This window comes from Dermacentor variabilis, unplaced genomic scaffold (genome assembly GCF_050947875.1).
Source record: "Dermacentor variabilis isolate Ectoservices unplaced genomic scaffold, ASM5094787v1 scaffold_12, whole genome shotgun sequence".
Lineage (NCBI taxonomy): Eukaryota > Metazoa > Arthropoda > Arachnida > Ixodida > Ixodidae > Dermacentor > Dermacentor variabilis.
In genome coordinates, this window is record NW_027460280.1 from 28,225,239 (window position 1) to 28,247,893 (window position 22,655).

The window sequence follows — 22,655 nt, forward strand, 5'->3', positions numbered from 1 at the left end:
TAAGTGTCGATGTTCCTTATATTTCAACAGAAACGAATATTTGACAATGTTAAATATTGAATCCTTGAATCAAATACAAGTTGAATAGCAAAGACTTCTTGATTTGCATTAGTGCAAGCTCTTGGACCAGTTGGTGCATGATGAACTTGAAAAAGGGGGGTACCAGGGAATCAAAGGACTCCTACATGAGGAAAAGCCATTAGACACAGACGAAGGCTGGGCTTTCAATTATACTTTATTGGAATTAACGTTGCTGCGCATAACCTCTGATGCATGTGCATCTTCAACTCCTACCAAGACATGTTCATTGATAGCACCTCGAAAAGTACATTGCCGCACGCAACAACCGACATATATGCACATCTTCTACTCCTGCCAAGGCACGTGCATCAATGTCAGTTTTTATCACCTTTTACCTACTCGCTAGGTAAGCACACTCTTGTTCGTTAAACCCAAAGACGTATCGCTGACATAATTTTCTTTGCAATTTACAGTGTGAAAGGCTTCTAAGATTCCACGCTCATATGTAGTCTTTCTCTTCCCTAAAATGGTCACATGACCGAACATTGGCAAAGTTTTTTTTGCAGTTCTTGCAGCCATGGCAATGAATGGCCAAATTGCTTGCCTGGTTCCCACTTAAATATGTGTTATGTTCTTGCGAGCATTTATTAACACACTTAACTGTCTGGCCTATATAGACTTTACCGCAAGCCAACGGAATGCAGTAAACAACACCATTCTTGTGCTCGATGAAGGGTGTCGCATGTTTAATTTTACAGGCCCCTCTCTTTCTCTCATCGTTTCCAATCCTCATGCACAGGCTAGCTAGTTTGCAAGGTGTGGAAAATACAGCATTTACACCTTGCCTTTCAGCCACCTTCTTAATGTTATGAGAGATTTTATGGATGTATAGCATTAAATAAAGGGAAAATGAGACATCCACCCGTTCGTAGCAATTGCTACAAAGGAAACCCATACGGGTTCCTCGAAAGAAAAGCCTCATAGTTGAAGAAAAATTCGTCCTGGTCCGGGACTCGAACCCGGGACCACCGCCTTTCCAGGGCAGCCGCTCTACCATCTGAGCTAACCAGGCGGCTAGCACATGGCAGGGCGAAGTCGAATTTGTCGACAACACGAAGCAAAGGCAAGAGTTTGACGTAGTAGTTCTGCGGAAGCTTACAAGGTGGAGAGAAGCAATGAATAAAGGGAAAACGAGACATCCACCCGTTTGTAGCAATTGCTACAAAGGAACCCCATACGGGTTCCTCGAAAGAAAAGCCTCATAGTTGAAGAAAAATTCGTCCTGGTCCGGGACTCGAACCCGTGACCACCGCCTTTCCGGGGCGGCCGCTCTACCATCTGAGCTAACCAGGTGGCTAGCAGATGGCAGGGCGAAGTCGAATTTGTCGACAACACGAAGCAAAGGCAAGAGTTTGATGTAGTAGTTCTGCGGAAACCCGCAAGGTGGAGCGAAGCAATGAATAAAGGGAAAATGAGACATCCACCCATTCGTAGCAATTGCTACGAACGGGTGGATTGCCCGGGTTCGAGTCCCTGACCAGGACGAATTTTTCTTCAACTATGAGGCTTTTCTTTCGAGGAACTTGTATGGGTTTCCTTTGCAGCAATTGCTACGAACGGGTGGATGTCTTATTTTCCCTTTATTCATTGCTTCTCTCCACCTTGCGGGTTTCCGCAGAACTACTACGTCAAACTCTTGCCTTTGCTTCGTGTTGTCGACATATTCGACTTCGCCCTGCCATCTGCTAGCCGCCTGGTTAGCTCAGATGGTAGAGCGGCTGCCCCGGAAAGGCGGTGGTCCCGGGTTCGAGTCCCGGACCAGGACGAATTTTTCTTCAACTATGAGGCTTTTCTTTCGAGGAACCCGTATGGGTTTCCTTTGTAGCAATTGCTACGAACGGGTGGATGTCTCATTTTCCCTTTATTCATTGCTTCTCTCCACCTTGCGGGTTTCCGCAGAACTACTACGTCAATGTATAGCATTACTTCTAGTGACTTCCTTTGCTCTGATGTCATCGACTTCTGGCCTGCAAGACCCTTCACTTTCCGCAGTCTGGCTTCAGTAAAAGCCCTAATGACTGAGAGAAGGAAACATGCTGCGCGCAACCTCTCAACCTGCTGTTTCAGGCTACACACGATGCGATGGCAGCAGTGCTTCTGCACTGTGTCCAGAAGGCATCAACCCGCTACATCCCTCTTGACCAGGTTAGAGCGATTAGAATCACACGGCATTAGTGCTTTTTTAGTCTGGGGTGAAAACATCCAGCAGACATGGTCATTGTCATGAAAGGTTAGTTGTAAGTCGAGGAACCCAGTGCCTTTCTTATCAGGCAGTTCATAGGTGAAATTTAAACCAAGAGAGCAGCCCTTAAAAACAGATAAAATATCCTTTGCCATACTATCTACTATGTCTCCTAAGCGATTGAACTTAGCGGGGAGGTTCGTTTTCAAAACCTAGCAGGCATGAACATTGGAGCATTTCTTGAGCTCCTGTCCTGGTATTTGGAGTCTATCCTGATCAAGTTTAAGGGTTGCATATTTTTACAAAAGCAAGGTATTTGTATTGGGTCTAGCATTGCCCCAGTGCTATGCAGTATATTCCTGGAAAAAATTCACAACCTCATTTTCACATCCTTGAACAACGATCATGTGATCCGAGTGTTTAGATATGTTGACGATTTTTAAAATCTTTTTAAAGCTTTCACCTGGGGACATAGTACATAATATAGCACAGGATATTTTATCTGTTTTTAAGGCTGGCTCTCGTGGTTTAAATTTCACCTACGAACTGCTCGATAACAGAGGCATTAGGTTCCTGGACTTGCAACTAACCTTTCACAACAATGACCATGTCTGCTGGATGTTTTCACCTCTGAATAAAAAAAGTACTAATGCCATATGATTCTAATCCATGTAAACTGGTCAGGAGGGGTGTAGCAGTCAGACGCCTTCTGGACACAGTGCAGAAGAGCTGCTGCCACCGTGTAGCCTGCAACAGCAGGTTGAGTGGTTGCTCGCAGCAGGCTGCTTTTTCTCGGTCATTAGGGCTGTTGCTGAAGCCAGATTGTGGAAAGTAACAGGTCTTGCAGGACAGAAGTCGACGACATCAGAGCGAAGGAAGGAACTAGAAGTAATGCCATACATTCGTAAAATCTCTCACAAAATTAAGAAGGTGGCTGAAAGGCAAGGTGTAAGCGTTGTATTTTCCGCACCTTGCAGACTGGCTAGTGTGTGCGCGAGGATTGGAAACAAGAGGAGAAATAGAGGGGCCTGTAAAATTAAACATGTGACACCCTTCATTGAGTACAAGACTGGTGTTTACTGCATTCCGTTGGCTTGTGGTAAAGTCTGTATAGGCCAGACAGGCAGGTGTGTTAATAAGCACTTGCAAGAACGTAACACATCCTTAAGCGGGGACCAGGGAAGCAATTTGGCAATTCATTGCTGTGGCTGCAAGAAGTGCAAAAAAAGTTGTGCCAATGTTTGATCATGTGACCATTTTATGGAGGGCAAAGCCTAGATATGAGCGAGAAATCTTAGAAGTCTTTCACATTGGAAATCGGAAAGAAAACTGTGTCAGTGACACGTCTTTGTGTTTCACCAACAAGGAGCATGCTTACCTAGTAGGTAGGGAAAAGGTGATAAAAACTGACCTTGATGCTCATCTTGGGATGAGTAGAACATGCGCATGCATCAGTTGTCGCATGCAGCGATGTACTTTTCATGGTGCTATCAATGCACATGTCTTTGGAGGAGTTGAAGATGCACATGCATCGTAGGTTATGTGTGGCAATGGGAATTCCAATAAAGCACAGTTGAAAGTCTAGCGTCCGTCCGTGTCTAATGCCTTTTCCTTCTGTACACGTCATTTGTGTTCCACTGGCGCCCCCTTCTTCAAGTCCCTTGATTTGAATTTTAGAATTCTAATAGCTACACTCCCTTAGTCTCTATGCAGTCAACTAATCTATCTGTCAACAGCAGACTCGCAGCTATACTTTGTTCCAATTTTGTCATTCAGGTATGGTACTAATACTAATTGCTTGTTGGTTGTTTTCTCTGATGTATTAGTTGCTCATGCAAAGCAGTTGTCATATTTGTAATTGCCATCTGTTTTCCAGGCTTTGCTTGGGGCCCATGATATTATAGCAAAAAAGGACTTTCTACCATCGCTCACAGAAGCAATCTATGAAGCTGAAGAGGATGAAGAGACCATCAAGATAGTCCAGCTTGTGAAAAGCAACGAGCCATTAGTAAGCTTTGGGTACATTTTTCTGCAGTTTAACCCAAAGGAGATTCCAGGTCCAATGCAGCCTATTCTTCTGGAGTGACAGCTATCGGGCATTCATAGCGATAGCAGCTTTAACCCTTCTATGTGTTCTATGTGCTCTTGTTGTGTAGGCACACATGATAAGTATCATTCCCAATGGCCTATTGTTCTAAATATGTGTCATGATTCGAGTAAGAGCTTTTTTTTAACACTAGTCTTTGTGTCACTCATTCCATTGAAATTGATGGGGTGGTTGCATATTTCACACCGCTCAGTGAGAGTGCCCTGTACTTGTCACCTTTGTGCTGCAGGAACCTTTTGTAGGTTCATGTGTTTTTATAGTTTATATTGGAGGAAATTTAGAGCTTTATTTTTATTTTGAAAGAGAGCTTAATTGGTCACAATAATTTGGTGCTTATTGGGGCTTCGCTTTAACATGCCTGCAGTTAATTCTGATTTTTCTAATGCTTTCTTTCAAAAAGATAATCTTTTGTAGGAAACTTGCAGCTAATTTTAGCATTAGCATTCCTGCAGGTATCCAAATATTAGAGAAGGTTTTGTTGCACTGCACAAACTCTGTCACGTTGTAAAGGTGAGGTACTTCAATGCATCATGAATACTGAAGTCAATTTTAATCACATAAAAAATAATGGTAAGCACAGGACAGCATCAGCAAATATATTAAAATACACTCTCATATGCTTGAGAAAAAAGAATTAGGGAAGCTGAGGGGCTCGATGTTTTGAAACAGCCACGTGACATCAACAGAAAATGAAGCCAATAAAAGCATAGGGAAATTAGCTGTCTTCTTTTATGTCACGTTTTACCAACTAAGCTACAGTGATAGCCGTCAATTTGTCTACTTCCTTGAGTACTTATGTACGGTTAGTGCCAAAGTTCATGTGGTATGGGCTTCCAGAAGTGCTTAGTTTGGGCATGCAGTGTCCAAACAAATGCAACACTGTGCTTGTCATGCAGGATAATGTAGGCTGCAACTTCATATTTCAAGCTGCATGTGTAGGTTTTGTAGAAATTCAGCTATTTTGCAGGTTGTGTGCCCCACAAGCTTTTGACACCAATAGTAAGTACACATGAATGTGTAACCTAATCCTGAGAGTTTTAGCCTCCACCGCTTGTGGCCATAGTGATGAATCTGGAACATCCACTAAATGCTGTTAACATTAGTGCTGAATACAGGAAAAGCTAGAAATCTAGTGCAGCATTAAAAAAGAACTTGTCATTGAAGAGCATGAAGTTTCCTGAATGACAGGGTATTTAGAAGGCATTTTGAGACAAGAGGAGGCATTTTTGATGTCATGCCACCCCCTTCCAAGCTGTGCAAAATTGAATGTGCCCTGGCATACGTCTTGTGCCAGCCACATGCCTTACCATTCTATCTGATCAGTGCAACCAGTCATTTCAGAAGTGTTCTGTTTCCTTTGCACTATATAAATCTTTTTTTGTTATCATGGCACTGGAAATTATATTTATGATAAGTGTGGGTAAATAAAAATTGCACCGCTGGACATTCCTTGGAACTTTTCAGTTTAAGCTTAAGACGGAATTATAGCTGCTAAAATGAATAAAAGTATTGTCAGTTTGTTTCATGACAACATAAAAAATACATGGTGAACAAAATTTGAGAGCGATAAACACTTTATAAACCCAGTTATCTGTTTAGGTGGAGGCCCTCAATCCAGAGACCCCCTGTTGCTCCACTCTGCGCTTTGCCCGTTGAGGTGTGGCAGCGCCTTGTTTGCATGTCAAAATGCTTCCTCAATGTATGAACAAAATTAAACCGAATGAAAGCCAAACAAGATTAGTCCCGTTCAGAAGCTGTGGTGGCGGACTGAAAGAGCATGAATGAAAACTTAGGCTCGTTTACCAAAGAAATCAGTGATGATTGTGTGGAACCATTTTTCATTAAATACTGTCATTGTGAGTTTGTTTCTGGAAACAGGAATGTAACAGAGATTCTTCTGCACATTCAAAAGGGAAGGTATGCATAATATCCAGTTCGCCTGTGGTTGCATCATGCTTATATCGCATGTGCTACAATTTAGATATGAAATTCAAGAGTGGAAGTGTGGTTCTGGTTTTCTAGTCTACTAAACCTTTGTCAGGCATTGTCAGAATTGAGAAAGATTAATATGCTAGTCGGAAGGGTTTTGGTGTTCTTCTTGTTGTTCAGTTTTACGTGCAGGGCAACTGCTTGTTTAATTTTAACTTTTTTGCTCAAAGGTGCAGCATAATTTACTTCTTCTTTTTTACATGCAGGGTGCCACCATTAAGTACAATGAAATTGCTAAAGCAATCACTATTGCAAGGATTATGCATGGAGGGGCTGCTGACAGAAGTGGTGAGAACATGTATTGATATGTTACAATGTTTGCATCTACTGTGACATCACTTATTTACTGTGATCTTTTGCTGCTTTTTCATTTTTTTGCTGAACTGCTTTTCTTAGATGCTGCCTCTATATTTAGCATGTATCCATTTAGGCAACTTATATGTCATGATGGCGACTCACTGTGAGAGGTTAATAGGTGGCCATGTGTGTGAGGTTTCACAATTTTACAGCAATAATGATTAAGGGGCTCTTTCGTTGCTTGGAACATCATTGCCATCTGTGGCTGCTTTTTCTAGCTGCTGCACAAATGACATAGTCAGACACAGGAGTCACCAGGATGCGACTTTGGAATCTATGAAGCAGCAACTGAGTGTGATCACCGCAACACCACAGTGGCTTCGGCCCGAGCAGTGGAACAGGTGTATTAATGTTCTGTGCCCAAATTTCCTGGGCGAGCACCAAGCTGCTTTTCATTTAAAAATATGTTTGTTAATGCTAGACATGTATTGCGCCAGACATGGACTTGCTAGCACAAACGGTTCAGAGCACCATCTGGTGAACATACAGCAAATCGTCAAGTTAACTGCACTGTAACCCAGAAGATAGCACAAGCAGCAGAATGCTATGAAATAGTTGCCTGCCTGTTGGAAAGGCTCAACTGTAAATCACTGGAAACACCTGTTCTGCATTTTGACAATAGACTGGCCGTGCATGTCCTCCAAGCTTTAAGTCTCAATTAGTGATGGCCCCTCCAGGTAAGATGCACACCATTGTGGAAGTGCAGCGGAAAGCTGAGCAAGCTGGTGTATAGAATAAACACTTGCTATTAACACATTCACTGCGGTCTGGGTCACAGGGGTGTCACAGCATTTATTGATGCGAAAGTGTCAAATGGCTTAGAGAGCGAAAAAGGTGGTATCCAGCATCTGTAGCCGGCTAAATTCCCATTGTCTGTGATGACACCACATCGTGAGCGTGCCTTGAGGCCACTAGCGAGGACCCATCGCCACCAATGGGGGCCGATTGGTGGCGATGCCACAGCACGAGCCTGTCTTAACGTAGCAGAGTGGGCGAAACGAAACACCAGCGAGCTGGGTCTTGTGTGAAGGGAGAGGGCATTGCTGCAATGCTACGTCACCCTTGCTCTCGCTCTCGGTAGCCTGTGTTATCGGCACATGCCTTGTCCGCGCAAACTCTCACTTGCGTTCAAACTGCACCTCGGTAGGACCAAATCAAAATGTGCCAAGCATCTCAACGCGCTCGCTTGCCCACAAGGAGTTCATAACTCGAAGGACCGCTCAGTGGCATTTAATTGGACAATAATGCTTTCGCATTCACAACTCAGAAGAAATGCTTAAATGTGCTTCTTTCTGTGTGGTTGTGCAGGGCCTTCCTGCAGTGCACTGAAGTCTTTTCTAGAAATCAAAGGAGAAAAAATGTTGTTGCTTCTGATTTGAGGAGTCATGGCACCAATCCCTCTGCAGCTTAAGGAACTTTCAAAGTAACATGTGTACTGAACCTGGCCGCTAAGTTCAGCAGATTGGTTGAGCAGTGCAGTGCAACATGGGATTCGGAAGCACCATCTGTCGTTGCACAGAGGTGCATAAACAGTAGAACCTCATTGATACGTTTTGGAAAAAACAAAATAAAAAAACGTACGATCCGAGGTGGCTAAAAAAAAAAAAGTTGGCAGACTTGACGTAGCTGACATCTACATAAAGCAAAGCGTTGTGCAAATCAGTGCAGCACAAGACGCCGATGCATGCCGAGCTGGTGGGGGCTCGAAACGTGCATTGTCATTTTCACGGCTTTGGCAAGCTTATGTTTGTGTTCCTCGAATTCGGCCTTGGTCTGCACCTTTTTCGATCAGGGTAAATTGCTGGGAGTTTTGACGTACCCATTTGGCACGAATCGTTGCAGTACAAGATGCCAATGTGCGTGGAGCTGGTGGCACCCAAGCGACCATTGTCAAACACGGGTTGTCAAATGAAATCAAGCTGGTGGGCGATGCTGGAATACAATGCCTACGATGCTGCCTGAGTGAAACATGACGCTCACTTCGTACTGCCTGCAGCAGTGAACGGCGGCGCATTTGAGTTATCACCTATTAAATCTGTGCAGTATGCTTTCAATGGCACTACACCCTATGTCCTGCGAAACAGATGCTTATCGCAATAGGGTGGGTAGGGATAGCAGTGAATGTGGCGCAAGACAACCAAGGAAAAGGTTCGCTGATACCGGAATAGGAAACTGAGTGTGTATTGGTGTTTTCAGGTGAGATAGGCAAGCGAGTACTGCGGGGAAGCTGCTGCGATGGACGGCTACTGTTCTCGAATGCGTGCTCCTCTTGCCTTTTCTTGTTTAGATGGGATCTAGTGGTCTGAAAGCTTAACATATGATTGCAGTTTGGCAATGTACTGAACGTAGGTTTCGAAAGATCATGTTCTCCAGAAACGTATGAATCAGTAAAAAAGAAGCATAACTGTATCGGGTAATTTGCTTGTGTTCTCGCTCGTGAATGTTGGTGACATAAAATTTTATGTAATGGGATCATATCAACGTGGTTCTGCTGTAATTACCAGTGTTAACCAGTTTTGAGCATTCCATTGTTTTGGGTTTTGTGCAATGCGAATAAACCGATATTGCCAATGCTGTTTCGTGATGCAACCCACACAACATAACAGTGGCAGTGAGGGTGGGACCCATCCAGCAACAAGCCTAAGTGAGTCACTTGACTCAAATCTTCGCCATGGAATGCTAGCTCTCGTGCCTAACCATTCACAATGACGACCGCCACAACAAGTGCTTGAGCCTTTCGCCTCGCCCACCCTGAAAATTGGGAGGACTGTGTACCAAGTTTAAAGTTCTTTCTTGAGGCGCAGGACATTAGAGACGCTGGCAAGAAGAGGTCGACATTCCTCAGCCACTGCAGTCCCTCCACGCTTCACTTGGCCAAAACGCTCGAGGCACCGGGCCAGCTGAAAAATAACCCATTTGAAGCAATCCTTACCACGCTGCACAATCGCTTAGCACTGAAGCCACCACAGCTTGCTAGGCAAAACAAATTCCACCGCCGCAACCAAGCACTGAGCGAGTCTGCCGCCGCCTACCTCACTACCCTTCAAACCACGATGCAGCGCTGCGGGACCGTTTCACGTTTGGGCTGCAGAACGACATGGTGAATTGGCAACTACTAGCAAAAAGGAGGTGTACCTCAGCAGTGCCATCGAGGAAGCAGTTGCCACTGAAGCCGTTGTCCGGGAACCCAGTTTACCCTCACTTCAAAGCACAAAAATGCCAAGATTTGGGCCAGTGCACCAAGGGACGATGGTGGTCAATGACGGGGAGTGAGATGTCGCCAAAGAAGACATTCTTTGGTTGCATGCTAGCCCCTGTCAGCGATAGGACACCGAGAGACGGGTGAGCGGTTCCTGTGCCAGCTGTGGGGGCCCACATGAATGCCGCCTATGTCGGTTCCATGACAACTAGTGCCAGGGATGTGGAAAAACTGGGAACATTATTAAGATTTGCTGGTCCCGGAGGCAGCCTGACCCACGTTGAAATTCCGAAGCAGAAGGCCGAACAGACCATTTCTGGGCCATCCCTCGCACAAATATTTCATACTGTGACAGTCTGGCAGTGACCACTATCTACAAATATATTTCAACCTGCCAAGAAGATGCATGTGGGAGTCGGAATTGAAGGTGCACAGTGCCAGATGGAGGTGTATTCGGGATCAACTTTTTCTGTCATCTCTGATGCCACAGCCAGACATATCGTTACGAGGATGTTGGAAGTATAGAAATAGTGTATTTACAATATATATACAAAATGAGTCAGAGTAGTTAAGATGGTTGACCACCAACAACATGCAGCAGCCACCGTCCCGCGATCTTCTTCCTCTCTCTTCTTTCAGCACTCCGTAACATGACCCCTGGGTGGTGAAGCGCCGTCTCGGGGCATGGTAGGCGAAGAATTGCGAGCGAAGTATGGCTTCAGCCACGAAACGTGCACGACGTCAACAGGCGTCGTCTCTTGAGGACGCATCAAACCGTAGCGGCGCAATCTCGTAATTTACGTCGTTAACTTGACGTAGGACTTCATAAGGCCCTGTGTAGAGAGAGAAGCTTCTGGGAGAGGCCAACCTGACGACATGGTGACCAAAGGAGCACCCAAGCACCAGGTGCGAACTTAACATCGCGATAGCACCAGTCATAACGCTCTCTTTATATATGCTGTGAGGCTAATAAATCAGATCGGGCAACTTGATGTGCCATGTGAGCGCGATCGATGATTACACAAGCATACTCAGTTGCAACACGCGGCACAGAAGGGAAGATGGTGTCAAACGGCGATGTGGGGTTGCGACCATACAAAAGATAAAAGGGTGAATATCCTGCAATGTCATGTCGGGACGCGTTATACGTGTACGTCACGTAGGCCGGCGTGGCGTCCCAGTCACGGTTATCGTTGGAGACGTACATCGAGAGCATCTCTGAGTGTTCGGTTGAGACATTCCATAAGACCGTTCATTTGTGGGTGGTAGGCGATGGACACCTTGTACTCAGTGGCACAAGAGCAGAGGAGGTCGTTGACAACTCGAGACAAGAACGAGCGGCCGCGGTCTGTAAGTAATTGTCAAGGTGCACCGGGGTGGAGAATAATGTCGTGGAGGAGCAAATCGGCGACGTCTGTTGCGCAACTAGTCGGCAATGCCTTTGTTATCGCCTAGCGTGTAGCGTGTCGCATAATCAGTAGCGACAGCGATCCTCTTATTCCCTCTAGTCGTCATCGGAAAAGGGCCAAGCAGGTTAAGGTCTACACAAAAAGAACAGTTCAGAGGAAACTTCAATTGGATGGAGTCGTCCGACAAATGGCAGGGGAGGTTTCTTCCGGCGCTGACACAATTCGCAAGTTGCGACATAATGACGCACAGAGCGTAGAGACCCGGCCAGAAGAACCGGCGTCGTACATGGTCGTATGTATGCAAAACCCCAAGGTGTCCCGCCGTCTGTGCATTGTGAAGTTCTTTGAGAACGATGGATCACAGATGACGAGGAAGAACAAGGAGCAACTCAGGGCTGTCAGGGATGATATTGCAGTGGTAACGGATGCCGTTGTACAGCACGAACATGCGGCATGTGCCGTCAGTGCTGCCGGATTGCACTCCGGCGATGATGATGGACTGTAAGGATTCATCGCATTATTGTTCAGGGCGCATGTCAGTCATGTCATTAAAAGCCATCGCGCAGGTCACCAGATCCTGCGCAGCAAGATCAGGGGGATCTACGGTGTGACGAGAGAGGCAGTCAGCATCCTTCTGGAGGCATCCAGTCTTGTAATTGACAACAAACGAAAATTCCTGGACCTGCAAAGCCCAGCGACCAAGCCATCCTGTTGGGTCCCGGAGGGAAGACAGCCAGCAGAGTGCGTGGTGGTCTGTAACGACTGAAAACGTGCGGCCGTACAAATATGGCCAGAACTTGGCGACAGCCCAAACTAAAGCCAAGCACTCCTGCTTGGTGATGGAGTAATTTCTCTCGACAGGTGACAGTAGGCGGCTGGTGTAAGCTATCACGCACTCGGTACCATTCTGCTGTTGGGCAAGAACAGCGCCGATGCCATGGCTGCTTGCGTCAATGTGGACTCCAGTCTGTGCAGATGGATCAAAGTGGGCAAGTATGGGAGGGGTGGTCAGAAATCCGCTGAGTGCGGCGAACGCGTGAGCTTGCTCAGAGTCCCATGAGAACGGCGTGCTTTTCTTTAGAAGATCTGTCAAAGGCTGAGCAACGTGGGCGAAGTTTTTGACGAAACGGTGAAAGTAAGAACACAGGCCGACGAAGCAGCGCACGTCAGAAGCAGAACGTGGCACAGGGAAACTGCGTACGGTGCAAACTTTTTCCGGATCTGGTTGGACACCGGATGCGTCAACAAGGTGTCTCAACACGGTAATCTGACGGCGCCCGAATTGACACTTCGTGGAGTTCAGTTAGAGGCCGGCTTTTCAGAAGACTGCAAGAATGGCAGCGCGTCGGGTAAGGTGGCTGCCGAACGTGGAAGAAAAAAATCAATAACGCCATCAAGGTAACAGAGACAGGTGGTCCATTTGTAGCCTCGCAGAAGAGAGTCCATCATACGTTCAAATGTTGCAGGAGCATTGCATAGGCCAAAGGGCATGACTTTGAACTGATGTAAGCCATCCGGCACGATGAAGGCAGTCTTCTCACGATCCATTTCATCAACTGAAATCTGCCAGTAGCCGGATCGAAGATCGATGGACGAGAAGTATTTAGCTCCGTGCAAGCAGTCCAAGGCATCATCGATGTGTGGTAGTGGGCAGACGTCCTTTCGGGTGATCTTGTTTAAATGACGAAAACCGACGCAAAAGTGCCAGGTACCATCGTTTTTTTTCACAAGGACGACAGGCGAAGCCCAAGGGCTGGCTGATGGTTCGATGACCCCTTTGCGGAGGATTTTGTCCACTTCTGATTGGATGACTCTACGTCCAGCATGTGATACACCATAGAGACGCCGACGAATAGGATTCGTGTCTCCAGTGTTGATACGGTGTTGAACAACAGATGTTTGTCCTAAAGACCTGTTGTCAAAATCAAAGATGTCACGGTACGATTCAAGGAGGAGACGTATGTCCATGGCCTGTGCAGAGGTGAGGTCAGGTGCAATCATCTTCATGAAGTCATCCGTTAGGGAACCAGAGCTGTGAGCTGCAATTGGCGCTAAGAAGCCACTCTCGGCATCCAGACTTTCAATGTCTAATTCGGAAGTATTAGAAAGGCTGGCCAAGAACATGCCGGCTGGAAGCACTTGAGGGTACAGGCTGAAATTCAGATGCGGAAGAACGATGCCGCTATTAGTAATCGTCACCTGCGTATGTGGAACAGCAACATTCCGGTTCAAAAGCACGTCCATGATGGGGCGAAGGACATATTCACCGTAGGGAATCTGTGGCCGTGCGGAAGAAGGCGCACACAATCACGGCAACACTGCGGGAGAAGGCGCACACAATGAATCAGATAAGCAGCGAGACAACTCGCACTTACGCCATCTTGCACGACGAGGGCACAAGAGCTTCTGATTGGCTGTCTGAGCAAGCGCTGCGGGCGGGCACGCCAGGATCATTTTTTGTAGGGGGGTGTCGGCGGCTCCGAGGTAGCGTGGTCACGTAGGGAGAGCGGTTGGATGGAGCCGCGCCGCCGGGTTTTCCCGTCACCGCGAGGGAAAGCCAACTTCCGGGGGCACTTTCCGCCGCTTGACGTTCAATATATCGGGAGTCGCTACTAGTTTTGTTCGATGTATGCGTAATTTTTGCTATATATACTCATTGTAACTATACCGTGTTCAGAAATTGTTCGATATATGGCATAATTCGATGTAAACGGGTTCGTTATAGTCGGGTTCGACTGTAGTGGTATATTTCAGAACTGTTTGTGATGTATCAATATTCACTCGAGAAGTATTATTAGATGTAACCCAATGGCATTCAAGCTGCCAGATTCGAGACCCTCGCTATGGATTAACCAGAAGTGAAACCAATGGGCTTGATTTTCATTAATCGTGACCATGTAAAGCCAGCGAACAATGAAGCCAAGGAAAGCATAGGGCAGCCTTGATGCTATTAGGTAGCATATGAGGGTTTATTAGCCACGTGCCTACTCTTAAAGGGCCTCTCACCAAGTCTGGCAAGTTTGAGCTGACAAGCGCAGTGCATACAATGCGTGCTAACGATCGTGTCAGCTAAATATTACATCCCTAAGCACCTCGGAAAGAGCTTAAATTTCAAATGCCGTTTGCCTTTCTCCTCGCTGGGGCCACGCTCCCAGCCAGAGAGTCAATGTCAGTCACCTAAGTGTGCCTACATACATGTAGTGCTGCGACATCACTCACAGTGACATGTGACTTCGAGAATTGTTCGAGGCAAAATCATTTATTTGTTTAATCTGTTGCTTCAGTTGACGAGTTAAATTTTAGAGAAGTAATAAAACATACAAACCGAATGTCTGCATGTTTTTATTTTACTTTGTACCATAGCAAGAGAGATGTACCTTACATTTCGTCTCCTTATTCCCACATCGTGCAATTACACGCACAGAGAACGAAACTATGTCATTTTCTACCATGTTCCAGCGCTGCGATCATGCTCTTTCATCCTCTTGCGTCTGCCTCAGTGCTCGGAATTGTGGCACCGACTTCTACTGCTAATGAGGTGTTCTCATGCAGGGCGCACAAGATTGTCTGGTGCTCGAAACGAGACAAACGCAACAGGTCCTGCGTGAGACCATCACCTGCAGTGCGTCACTCAACAAAAATCAGCAAAAATGAGAGAGAGAGAGAGAGAGAGAGAGAAAGAAACTCGAAGGTGGGGCCCGTGACATATTTGTCACGCAATCCTCCAGCTCCGGTATGGGAAAACGCAGGGAAGGAATTTCTCTTGCAGAAGCTAGATGGTGCAATTGGAGAGAGTGTCTATGTTGGCGGTGATGCTCGCATCCTGAAATCATGGGTTCGCAGCGCTTCGAATATTTCTATCTCTGCTATTAAAGGGCCCCCCACCAGGCCATATAGCAAATTTTGGTTATACTATGCTGGAAGTTGTTACATGCTCTCTAGGGAGCATGATGCTGCAATAATTCTTCATGTTAGTTCATTAATAGTGGAGATAGAATAATTTCAGTGCCGGAAACCCATGATTTCAGGAGGCAAGCATCATCGCCAACATAACTCTCTCCACTTGCCCCCGTCTGGCCTCCGCAAGCGAAATTCCTTCCCTGTGTTCTACCATACCGGAGCTGGAGGATCGCGTGATGCATACATCACAGGCCCCGCCTTCTTTTTTCTTTCTCTCGCTTTTTTGCTGTGCGGCACACTTCCACTGATGGTCTCTCGCGTGAGCTGTTGCATTTGTCTCGTTTTGCTCAGTGCACGATTTTGACCTCTCTGCACGAGAACACCTCACTAGAGGTATAAGTCGCAAGTGGATTACAGAGCATGATTGCGTACTGGAACACTATAGAAAATCACATAGTTTCATTCCCTACGCGTGCGGCTGCATGACACGGGAACAAGAAGATGAAACGGGAAGTACACCTCTCTTGCTACGTTACAATGTAAAACAAAGAGACACAGACATTCGGTTTATAGGTTTTATTATTTCTCTAAACATTAATTTGTCTACTGAAGCAACAGATCAAACAAATAACTGCTGTTGCTTTGAATAATTCTCGGAAGTCACGTGCCACTATGAGCAACGTCACAGCAATGCCATGTATCTAGGTGCGCTTGTATGATGTACGTTGACTCTCCACTTAGGAGTGGGGCACTCGCAAGGAGAAGGGCAAATGCCATTTGGTTTGAAATTAGCTTAAGCTCTTTCCGAGATGCTTAGGGATGTAATACTTAGTTGGCACGATTGTTAGCATGCATTGTATACTTGTCAGCTCAATATGGCCAGACCTGATGAGAGGGGCCCTTTAATGAACTAATCTGGAATATTCTTAGTGTAGAACACTCCTTAGAAGGCACGTAACAATTTCCAGTATATAACCAAAATTTGCTATGTAACCTGGTGAGGGTGCCCCTCACCAGGCCACATGGACGGACGGACGGACTGGGCGGGCGGGCGAGCGGGCGGGTGGGCGCAGCTTACATTTGGGGTGCGAACAAACAGATGAAAAGGAAGTTGTTGTAGCCAGAGTGTAGCAGACAGCAGAGCGGAGCCTACTTGCTGACGTCACTGCAGTGCCATTTGCAGCATCGCCATTGGTCACCACTATGGCAAAGGCACAACCAGCAGTGTAACATCTTAACCGCTTGTACCAGAGGACCCACATGCCCTTGAATCTTTGTGACGACATTGAGCTCTGAAATGCTAACTATAAGTTCTTATCATAGTCAATCACTCTGTGGCCTCAAGTTTCTGGAACATTTGATGCAATTCTAACAGGAGCGTAGCAGATGGCAGAGGAGAGACTATCTGCTAACCAGCACCCATTGTTGGTGCTGGTTAGCTTCTACATGTGGACCATAACATTTATATTTCTGGAGAGAAAGTTCTGCAAGGCATATAGACGAACTGAAATGGTGCTGCAATGGCTTCCTTGTACAAGAGAACTTACCTTGTACCTTGTAGAAGAAGAGACCCTAATTAAGCTAACTTGGACCATACGGTAAGCAAGAAAGACAGCCAAGGTGCGTACATGTTAAAAAAGGCTGCATGGTTACTTGGATTGAAGGAGGAGGGCCCAGCTGTAATGAAGGTAGCCAAGAGACATTGACAGGACCTAGAAAATATAGCTACAAGTTTTTTATATTTAGTAGCAGCAAAAAAGTAAAGAGAAGTATAAATAAGTAGAGGAATGAAACATTAAGCTCATTTTGATAACCATGCAGTTTTATTTTTTATTTTTCTTTACAACAGATTGCAGAACCCTGTTGATATGTTGCTGAGGAGACCATAAAGGAATGTAGGATGTGTTAAGATGTAACATGAGATAATGCATGTAGCAGCACTTTGGTGAGGTATAAACCTACTTTCACACAAAACTTTATTTGAAGTTCTATAGAAAGCTAACAAACTATTTCAAACCAGGTAAATAAAGCTTTCTATTGCTTTGTGGCAGTTATATTGAACATAAACACTTTTTGGAGTGGTCATTGCCATGAATTGCACTAAATGAAACTTGTGATTTTCATCTGGTGCTTGGGCCAAATGTTTGATAATAACAGCCTCTTTTTAAAGAATTGCATCCTTGTTTTCAATTTATATGCAGCGGTGTATATTGAAGGCCGTGACAGCTTCTGCAAAAAGGGGTTGGGGCGGCCGCTTGGGCCTTTGTGCTCCTCTTCTCTGTTTTCGATGTCGTGAGCCTCGCTGAGATCAGTGACAATGTTTGATGCAATCAGTGGTAATCAATCATAACAGGAACGTATCATTGGCATTCTACCATACTTTTATTTACATGACAGTATTGTTTACATTATTCTGTTTGTTTTCTGTCCTGTGCTTTGATGTACCCTTAAGTTTTCTTTTGCTATCTGAGTGGCATAGTGGAGACTGTAAATTTGGGCATTTAGCTCCATATTTCTGGCAGCAAGCGGGTGTCTACAAAGGTGGAGGCAGTCACTCCGAAATTCGTTTTGCCACTGCAAAGAATTCGCTAAAACAGCCATAGCTATTTCCACCACTTTAACACTTAGTATGGATGGTTGCACTTCGTTAAAAACACAAAATTTGAAATACTGAAAAATAGCATTGTCTTCATTCATTCACATATTGGATGTATGTTCCAGCTTCTTCTGTGAAGTATTCCTTGAGGTTTATTCGGCTGTTCCTTTAGTTTGAAAATAATATTTACAAAGCTTCTCTGTTGATTTTCTTTTCTGGTTGTGACATATAGGATGACCCTTACTGTGCAGGTCTTATCCATGTTGGTGATGAAGTCCATGAAGTGAATGGGGTTAGTCTGAAAGGCAAGGCACCACATGATGTTGTCAGCATTTTGGTGAGAACAGTTTTCTTGGACAGTATGGCATTGCTTAGCTGTGCTTGTGTGTGCCCTAATGTTCTTTTTTTCTCTGCTTACTGTATTATAAATATGAGAAAGGTGCATGCATGTCATTATTCTTTATTTCTATTGCTTTTGTGTGTGTTTATGAGAGAGGGAACATAGTACACAAGTGTGTCTGAACTGTTGGTTACCATTATTTGCTTGGTAACCTCTGCATGGAATGCTAATCTTGCCTCTCGAAGCTAATGACGAACTTGTATTTAGGAATAACTTTAGTGTTTCGGTTGTCTTCTATAGAAATTTTGAGTTTCCATCTAAAGTCTGCCTTTTTTGTTTGGCTCGTAAGATTATGCACTTGCACCCATTCAAAGTCACCATCGATCACTCTAATTTGTACTTGTGACCACTCACTTTCCGGCTTGCTGCTGTTTCTGCTCTCATCCACTCTTGCCTTTCATCACTTGCACTCACGCCTGTTAAATGAATGGGTATGAGTCTGGTAAGCTCTTAAGTATGGCCAACCTATGACTATGTCCCGTAATATCAACACAGGTGTGTAACGAGCACACTGAATGCAAACCTGCTTAAAAGCTCAAATCTTAGCTAAAGCTCATATTTCATAGAAATACACTTCCACAAATTACTGTGTATTATGTCACCTTACAGGATACCACTCCGGGATATAAATGTAGGTTCGCTCAAGAGTATGAAGTTGGGCTATGTGGTTTGTGAATATCATAGTGAACAGCGCATACAGGATGAGAACGAGAAAATGTGTACACTTTTAATAATTTTTGCATGAAGGTCTGTGAACGCTAAAACATAGGAAATCGTGATTCAGATGTACTTATCTCACTCAGGCTTGTGCTACCTCTATTTCACTGGCACTCAGATCCATGCACAACCCGACTCACTTCAACTCACTTAAACAATTGTTGACACTCACTTGTATGCACCTCGACTCACCCAGACTTATACTAGTGCCTGCTTGGACTCAGCTTCACTCATTCAGAATCACATTTGTAGGTCTTCTCCAAGCTCAGGCTCATGGGTCAGTGCAAGTCCAAGTGAGCTTCACGACCTATGGAGGTAAATAGTGGCACTATAAGAAAGTTGTATAATGTGAAAATCTGGTCTGTTATGCAAGACTGAAGCAGAAGTTAAACCTGATTTGGAATTACTAACGAGTGACTTAATGGCTGTGGCATTCTTTTGCTTAGCCCAAGGTTGTGGGTTCGATTCCCAGCCTTTCAGTAGGAGTGGAACACGAAATTGCTCATGCACCAAGCATTAAATGCACTTTAAGGAATCGCAAGTACTTGTGAAAATTAATCTGGTGTTTCCCACTGCAGCATCTGTTCTATCCCCAATGTTGTTTTAGAATATTGAAATCTGTCAATCAAGTAAGCAAGCAAGCAGCCAGTCAGCGAGGGGCGGCTCTTCTTTCACGCAGCAGCAGAGCCAGGCGGGGACCATCACTCTGAAACTCGTTCCAGCTGAGGAAGCTTCTGTTGGTCGTGAGAGCCGAGTACGTGTCCGGGCACTGTTTGACTATGATCCTGCAGCAGATCCACTGATTCCATGCAAGGAAGCAGGCCTGCAATTTCACCGGGGCCAAGTACTGCACCTGGTTAGCCAAGATGACTCCAATTGGTGGCAGGCACGCTGGGAGGGACAGCGATCAGCTCGTGCAGGACTCATACCTGCACAAAGCCTCCAGGAGAGGTGTGTTAAATGTTCTCCAAATGAGCTTTTCAGATTCAGATTCAAGTTTATTGTTTTATTACAGGTACATATATGCAGAAGGTGTTATACAGAAAGCGGTCCCACATTTATAAACTACAGCAGGACCTCTTCTTCTTAGTTTCACAATAATATACATATAGTTAAAAAGGTGTCAACGCATTATTCTGTCTCCTAAACAGTCCAACAGCTGAAGTTCCAGGTCTGGTACAAAAAGCCAAGGCGCTAAAGAAAAGATGCATGTGTTAGTCGTAGCGCTTTGTGTCTGATGTAAATATAAAAAATAAGTGTAGTGGTTCCAATGTATTTGAAAACATACTAAAAAAATTTGATGTGCATCGTATACACAGTGAGCACCAGTGCACTTGCCGAAACCCGAATCAGATGGCCTGCGCCCCACACGGTAATTGTTTAATTCTGTTTCATTCGGCTTGTCAGTCTGCTGCCACTGTATTGTGCGAGTTCTGCGATTTACCTGCCAATGTGTACATTGCATGTGACTTACATCTTTTGTTAAAGATGTCATCTGGCTGCGCAGCCTGTGGTGTATTGATGAGCATTGCCGCAAGTCGTGTGTGTACTTCGTCTGACAGCTACACTGCAGAGAGAGTTTCCCCCTAAATGCAAGTTCGTCCAGACAGGACTATGCTGGCCCCATGCAAGGATGAGCATAGCTTCGGCTGGCAGTGCTTTCGGGATGTTTTCGCATCCACTGGAAGCACTGTCATGTTGCAAAGTGACATTGCCAGCAAAGAAAATGCTTCTGAGTGTTTGCTACCCTAGGTGCTGTACAGTTCTGTATAGAACTCTGCCACCTTTACTACCGTATTTACTCGCATAATGATCGCACCCCTGAATTTTGTTATCAAAATTTGATTTACACCCCCCCCCCCCCCGTGTAATGATCGCATCCTGAATTTGTCACAGCAATATGTCATGTGCCAAGTCTAGCTAATGATGATCGTGCTTACCATCTGTCGAAGGCTATGCAAACAACTCTTGAAGACATACCAAGTGGTCTGCACGCACCCAACATTCTTAAGCAGATACCCCATTTCATTCCTTTCATCACTTTCTGCACTTCCATGAAAAAAAAAACCTACAACCAAACTTGCCTCGGCTTTATTATTTGTAGGCTTCATAATGGTTTTGGTCAGTAACAACAACATAAAGGGCGCCTTTCGATTCTTCTCGTCTGCACTTGTGGGCACGCAACAAACCGCGAGCGGCAACGATAGTGGCCACGTTTACACTGATATGCTAGAAGTGTACCCTATTCATACGCCGATGCTTGCAACGCAGCTAAGATATTCGCCCACCCTTAGCAGAAACGTGCCGTATTAGGATAGCAGTGAAGATAAATGCCGCAGTTTCCGCAGCATGCCCGCCATGTGTTTCTATGTCACTGGCAGCAGCTAAGCTCGCCCATCTCTGTTTCTGTCCACTAAAAGTGGACATGACTACGTTATTGTTGCAAACTTGCCGATATTAACGATATTATTCATTACTGATACAGAAAAAACTGTTTCAATGCGTGTAATGTACTCACGAGAAGAAAAATAATCGCGTTCGATGCGTTTGGCTTGCTCCGCCAGCCGCCATTTTTGTTTTGGTGCCCCGCACCGACAGCGGCAGCCACCTGCTTGTCATCCCACAGCAAATGTGGGATGAAAAAAGAAAATGTTTCTTTTCGTGGGAAATTTAACCCGCGTAATAATCACACCCCTGAATTTTCGTCAATTTTTTTTTACAAGAAAGTGTGATCATTATGTGAGTAAATACGGCATATAATCAAACTCGCTGATGACATTGCCCTGTTTATCTTTCACTGCATGCATCGATCCAATGCAAAGTTTTCTGTTAAAAGTTTGGGATGGGTTGCATAATCCAGTTCCCTAAAGTCATCTTCGTATTACAGTGGTAATAAGCGGTGAAGCATACACAATGTAGTGCGGTGAAGCATAATATATGTGGAAAGGAGCCACTTCACAATGTATTACGAAATTTATTGTCAATGTAAGCAAAAGGCCTGAACGAACTAGTGAGCAAACATTTTCCTTGTTGAGTCTGACCACATGTCATTGCCTTTGGTATACAAAACAACTTCTCAACAGGAGTATTATCTCATGGTTAATTAAGAACTTTACACACTTTTTCGGTGCACAAAGCTTTTACTTGTATTCAAGCAGAAGTCATGTACAATCACTATCCAAACCGATGTTTGTTTTTTCTTTTTACTGGCTGCTTTTTACTTTGCAAAATAGTACTAGGCCGCATTACAGTCTCATATGGGAGGTGCAGGATTGATGAAACAAGGGCTCAAATTGCCACACCTTCATCCAAAATAGCTCTGAAGGCCTGCCAGTATGCTCATTAGGCACCTCAGTGCTCATGCTGTGACAATAGATGGTGGGCGCACTTGTACAATAATGAAACACATACTGTGTCCCGTGAGAGTGGTTTTCACTCTTGGAGTGCTTCACCGCAATACATAGCGTGTGCTTCACCGCGTAGCACATTTGCACTGCAGAAAAGCTAACATATAAAAACGAAATTATGTAGCGCTTCTTAGACCCTTGTGAAGTTTCCTTCTGATTTCAAGCTGCCCCCATTCTTTGCCGTTTCCTTAAACACATGCTATTCTGCATGCATGGGCTCATATGACTGCACCATGTGTTTGTGCCACACACTATATAAAATATATATGTATATATAGTCATCAATTCAACTGAGTCCACATCTTGCAGCT

General features: G+C 45.0%; 1 protein-coding gene and 2 non-coding genes across 8 annotated transcripts in view; 2 read left to right on the plus strand and 1 right to left on the minus strand.

Moving 5' to 3' along the window:
* metro (membrane palmitoylated protein 7-like protein metro) overlaps positions 1–22,655 on the plus strand; it is a 76,928-nt gene that overhangs the window by 11,649 nt on the left and 42,624 nt on the right. For 5 of the 6 annotated variants that reach the window (XM_075676302.1, XM_075676303.1, XM_075676304.1 and 2 more), the window contains 4 exons: positions 4,140–4,271; positions 6,566–6,647; positions 18,072–18,157; positions 19,617–19,888. In XM_075676302.1, the coding sequence (XP_075532417.1) occupies positions 4,140–4,271; positions 6,566–6,647; positions 18,072–18,157; positions 19,617–19,888 (572 nt within the window). The remainder of the gene's footprint in view (positions 1–4,139; positions 4,272–6,565; positions 6,648–18,071; positions 18,158–19,616; positions 19,889–22,655) is intronic. The other variant, XM_075676301.1, reaches the window with a different exon arrangement.
* TRNAS-GGA (transfer RNA serine (anticodon GGA)) lies at positions 1,019–1,093 on the minus strand. Its single transcript has one exon. It is a non-coding gene; the product is annotated as a tRNA-Ser (tRNA).
* Positions 1,773–1,847, plus strand: TRNAS-GGA (transfer RNA serine (anticodon GGA)). The gene has a single exon. It is a non-coding gene; the product is annotated as a tRNA-Ser (tRNA).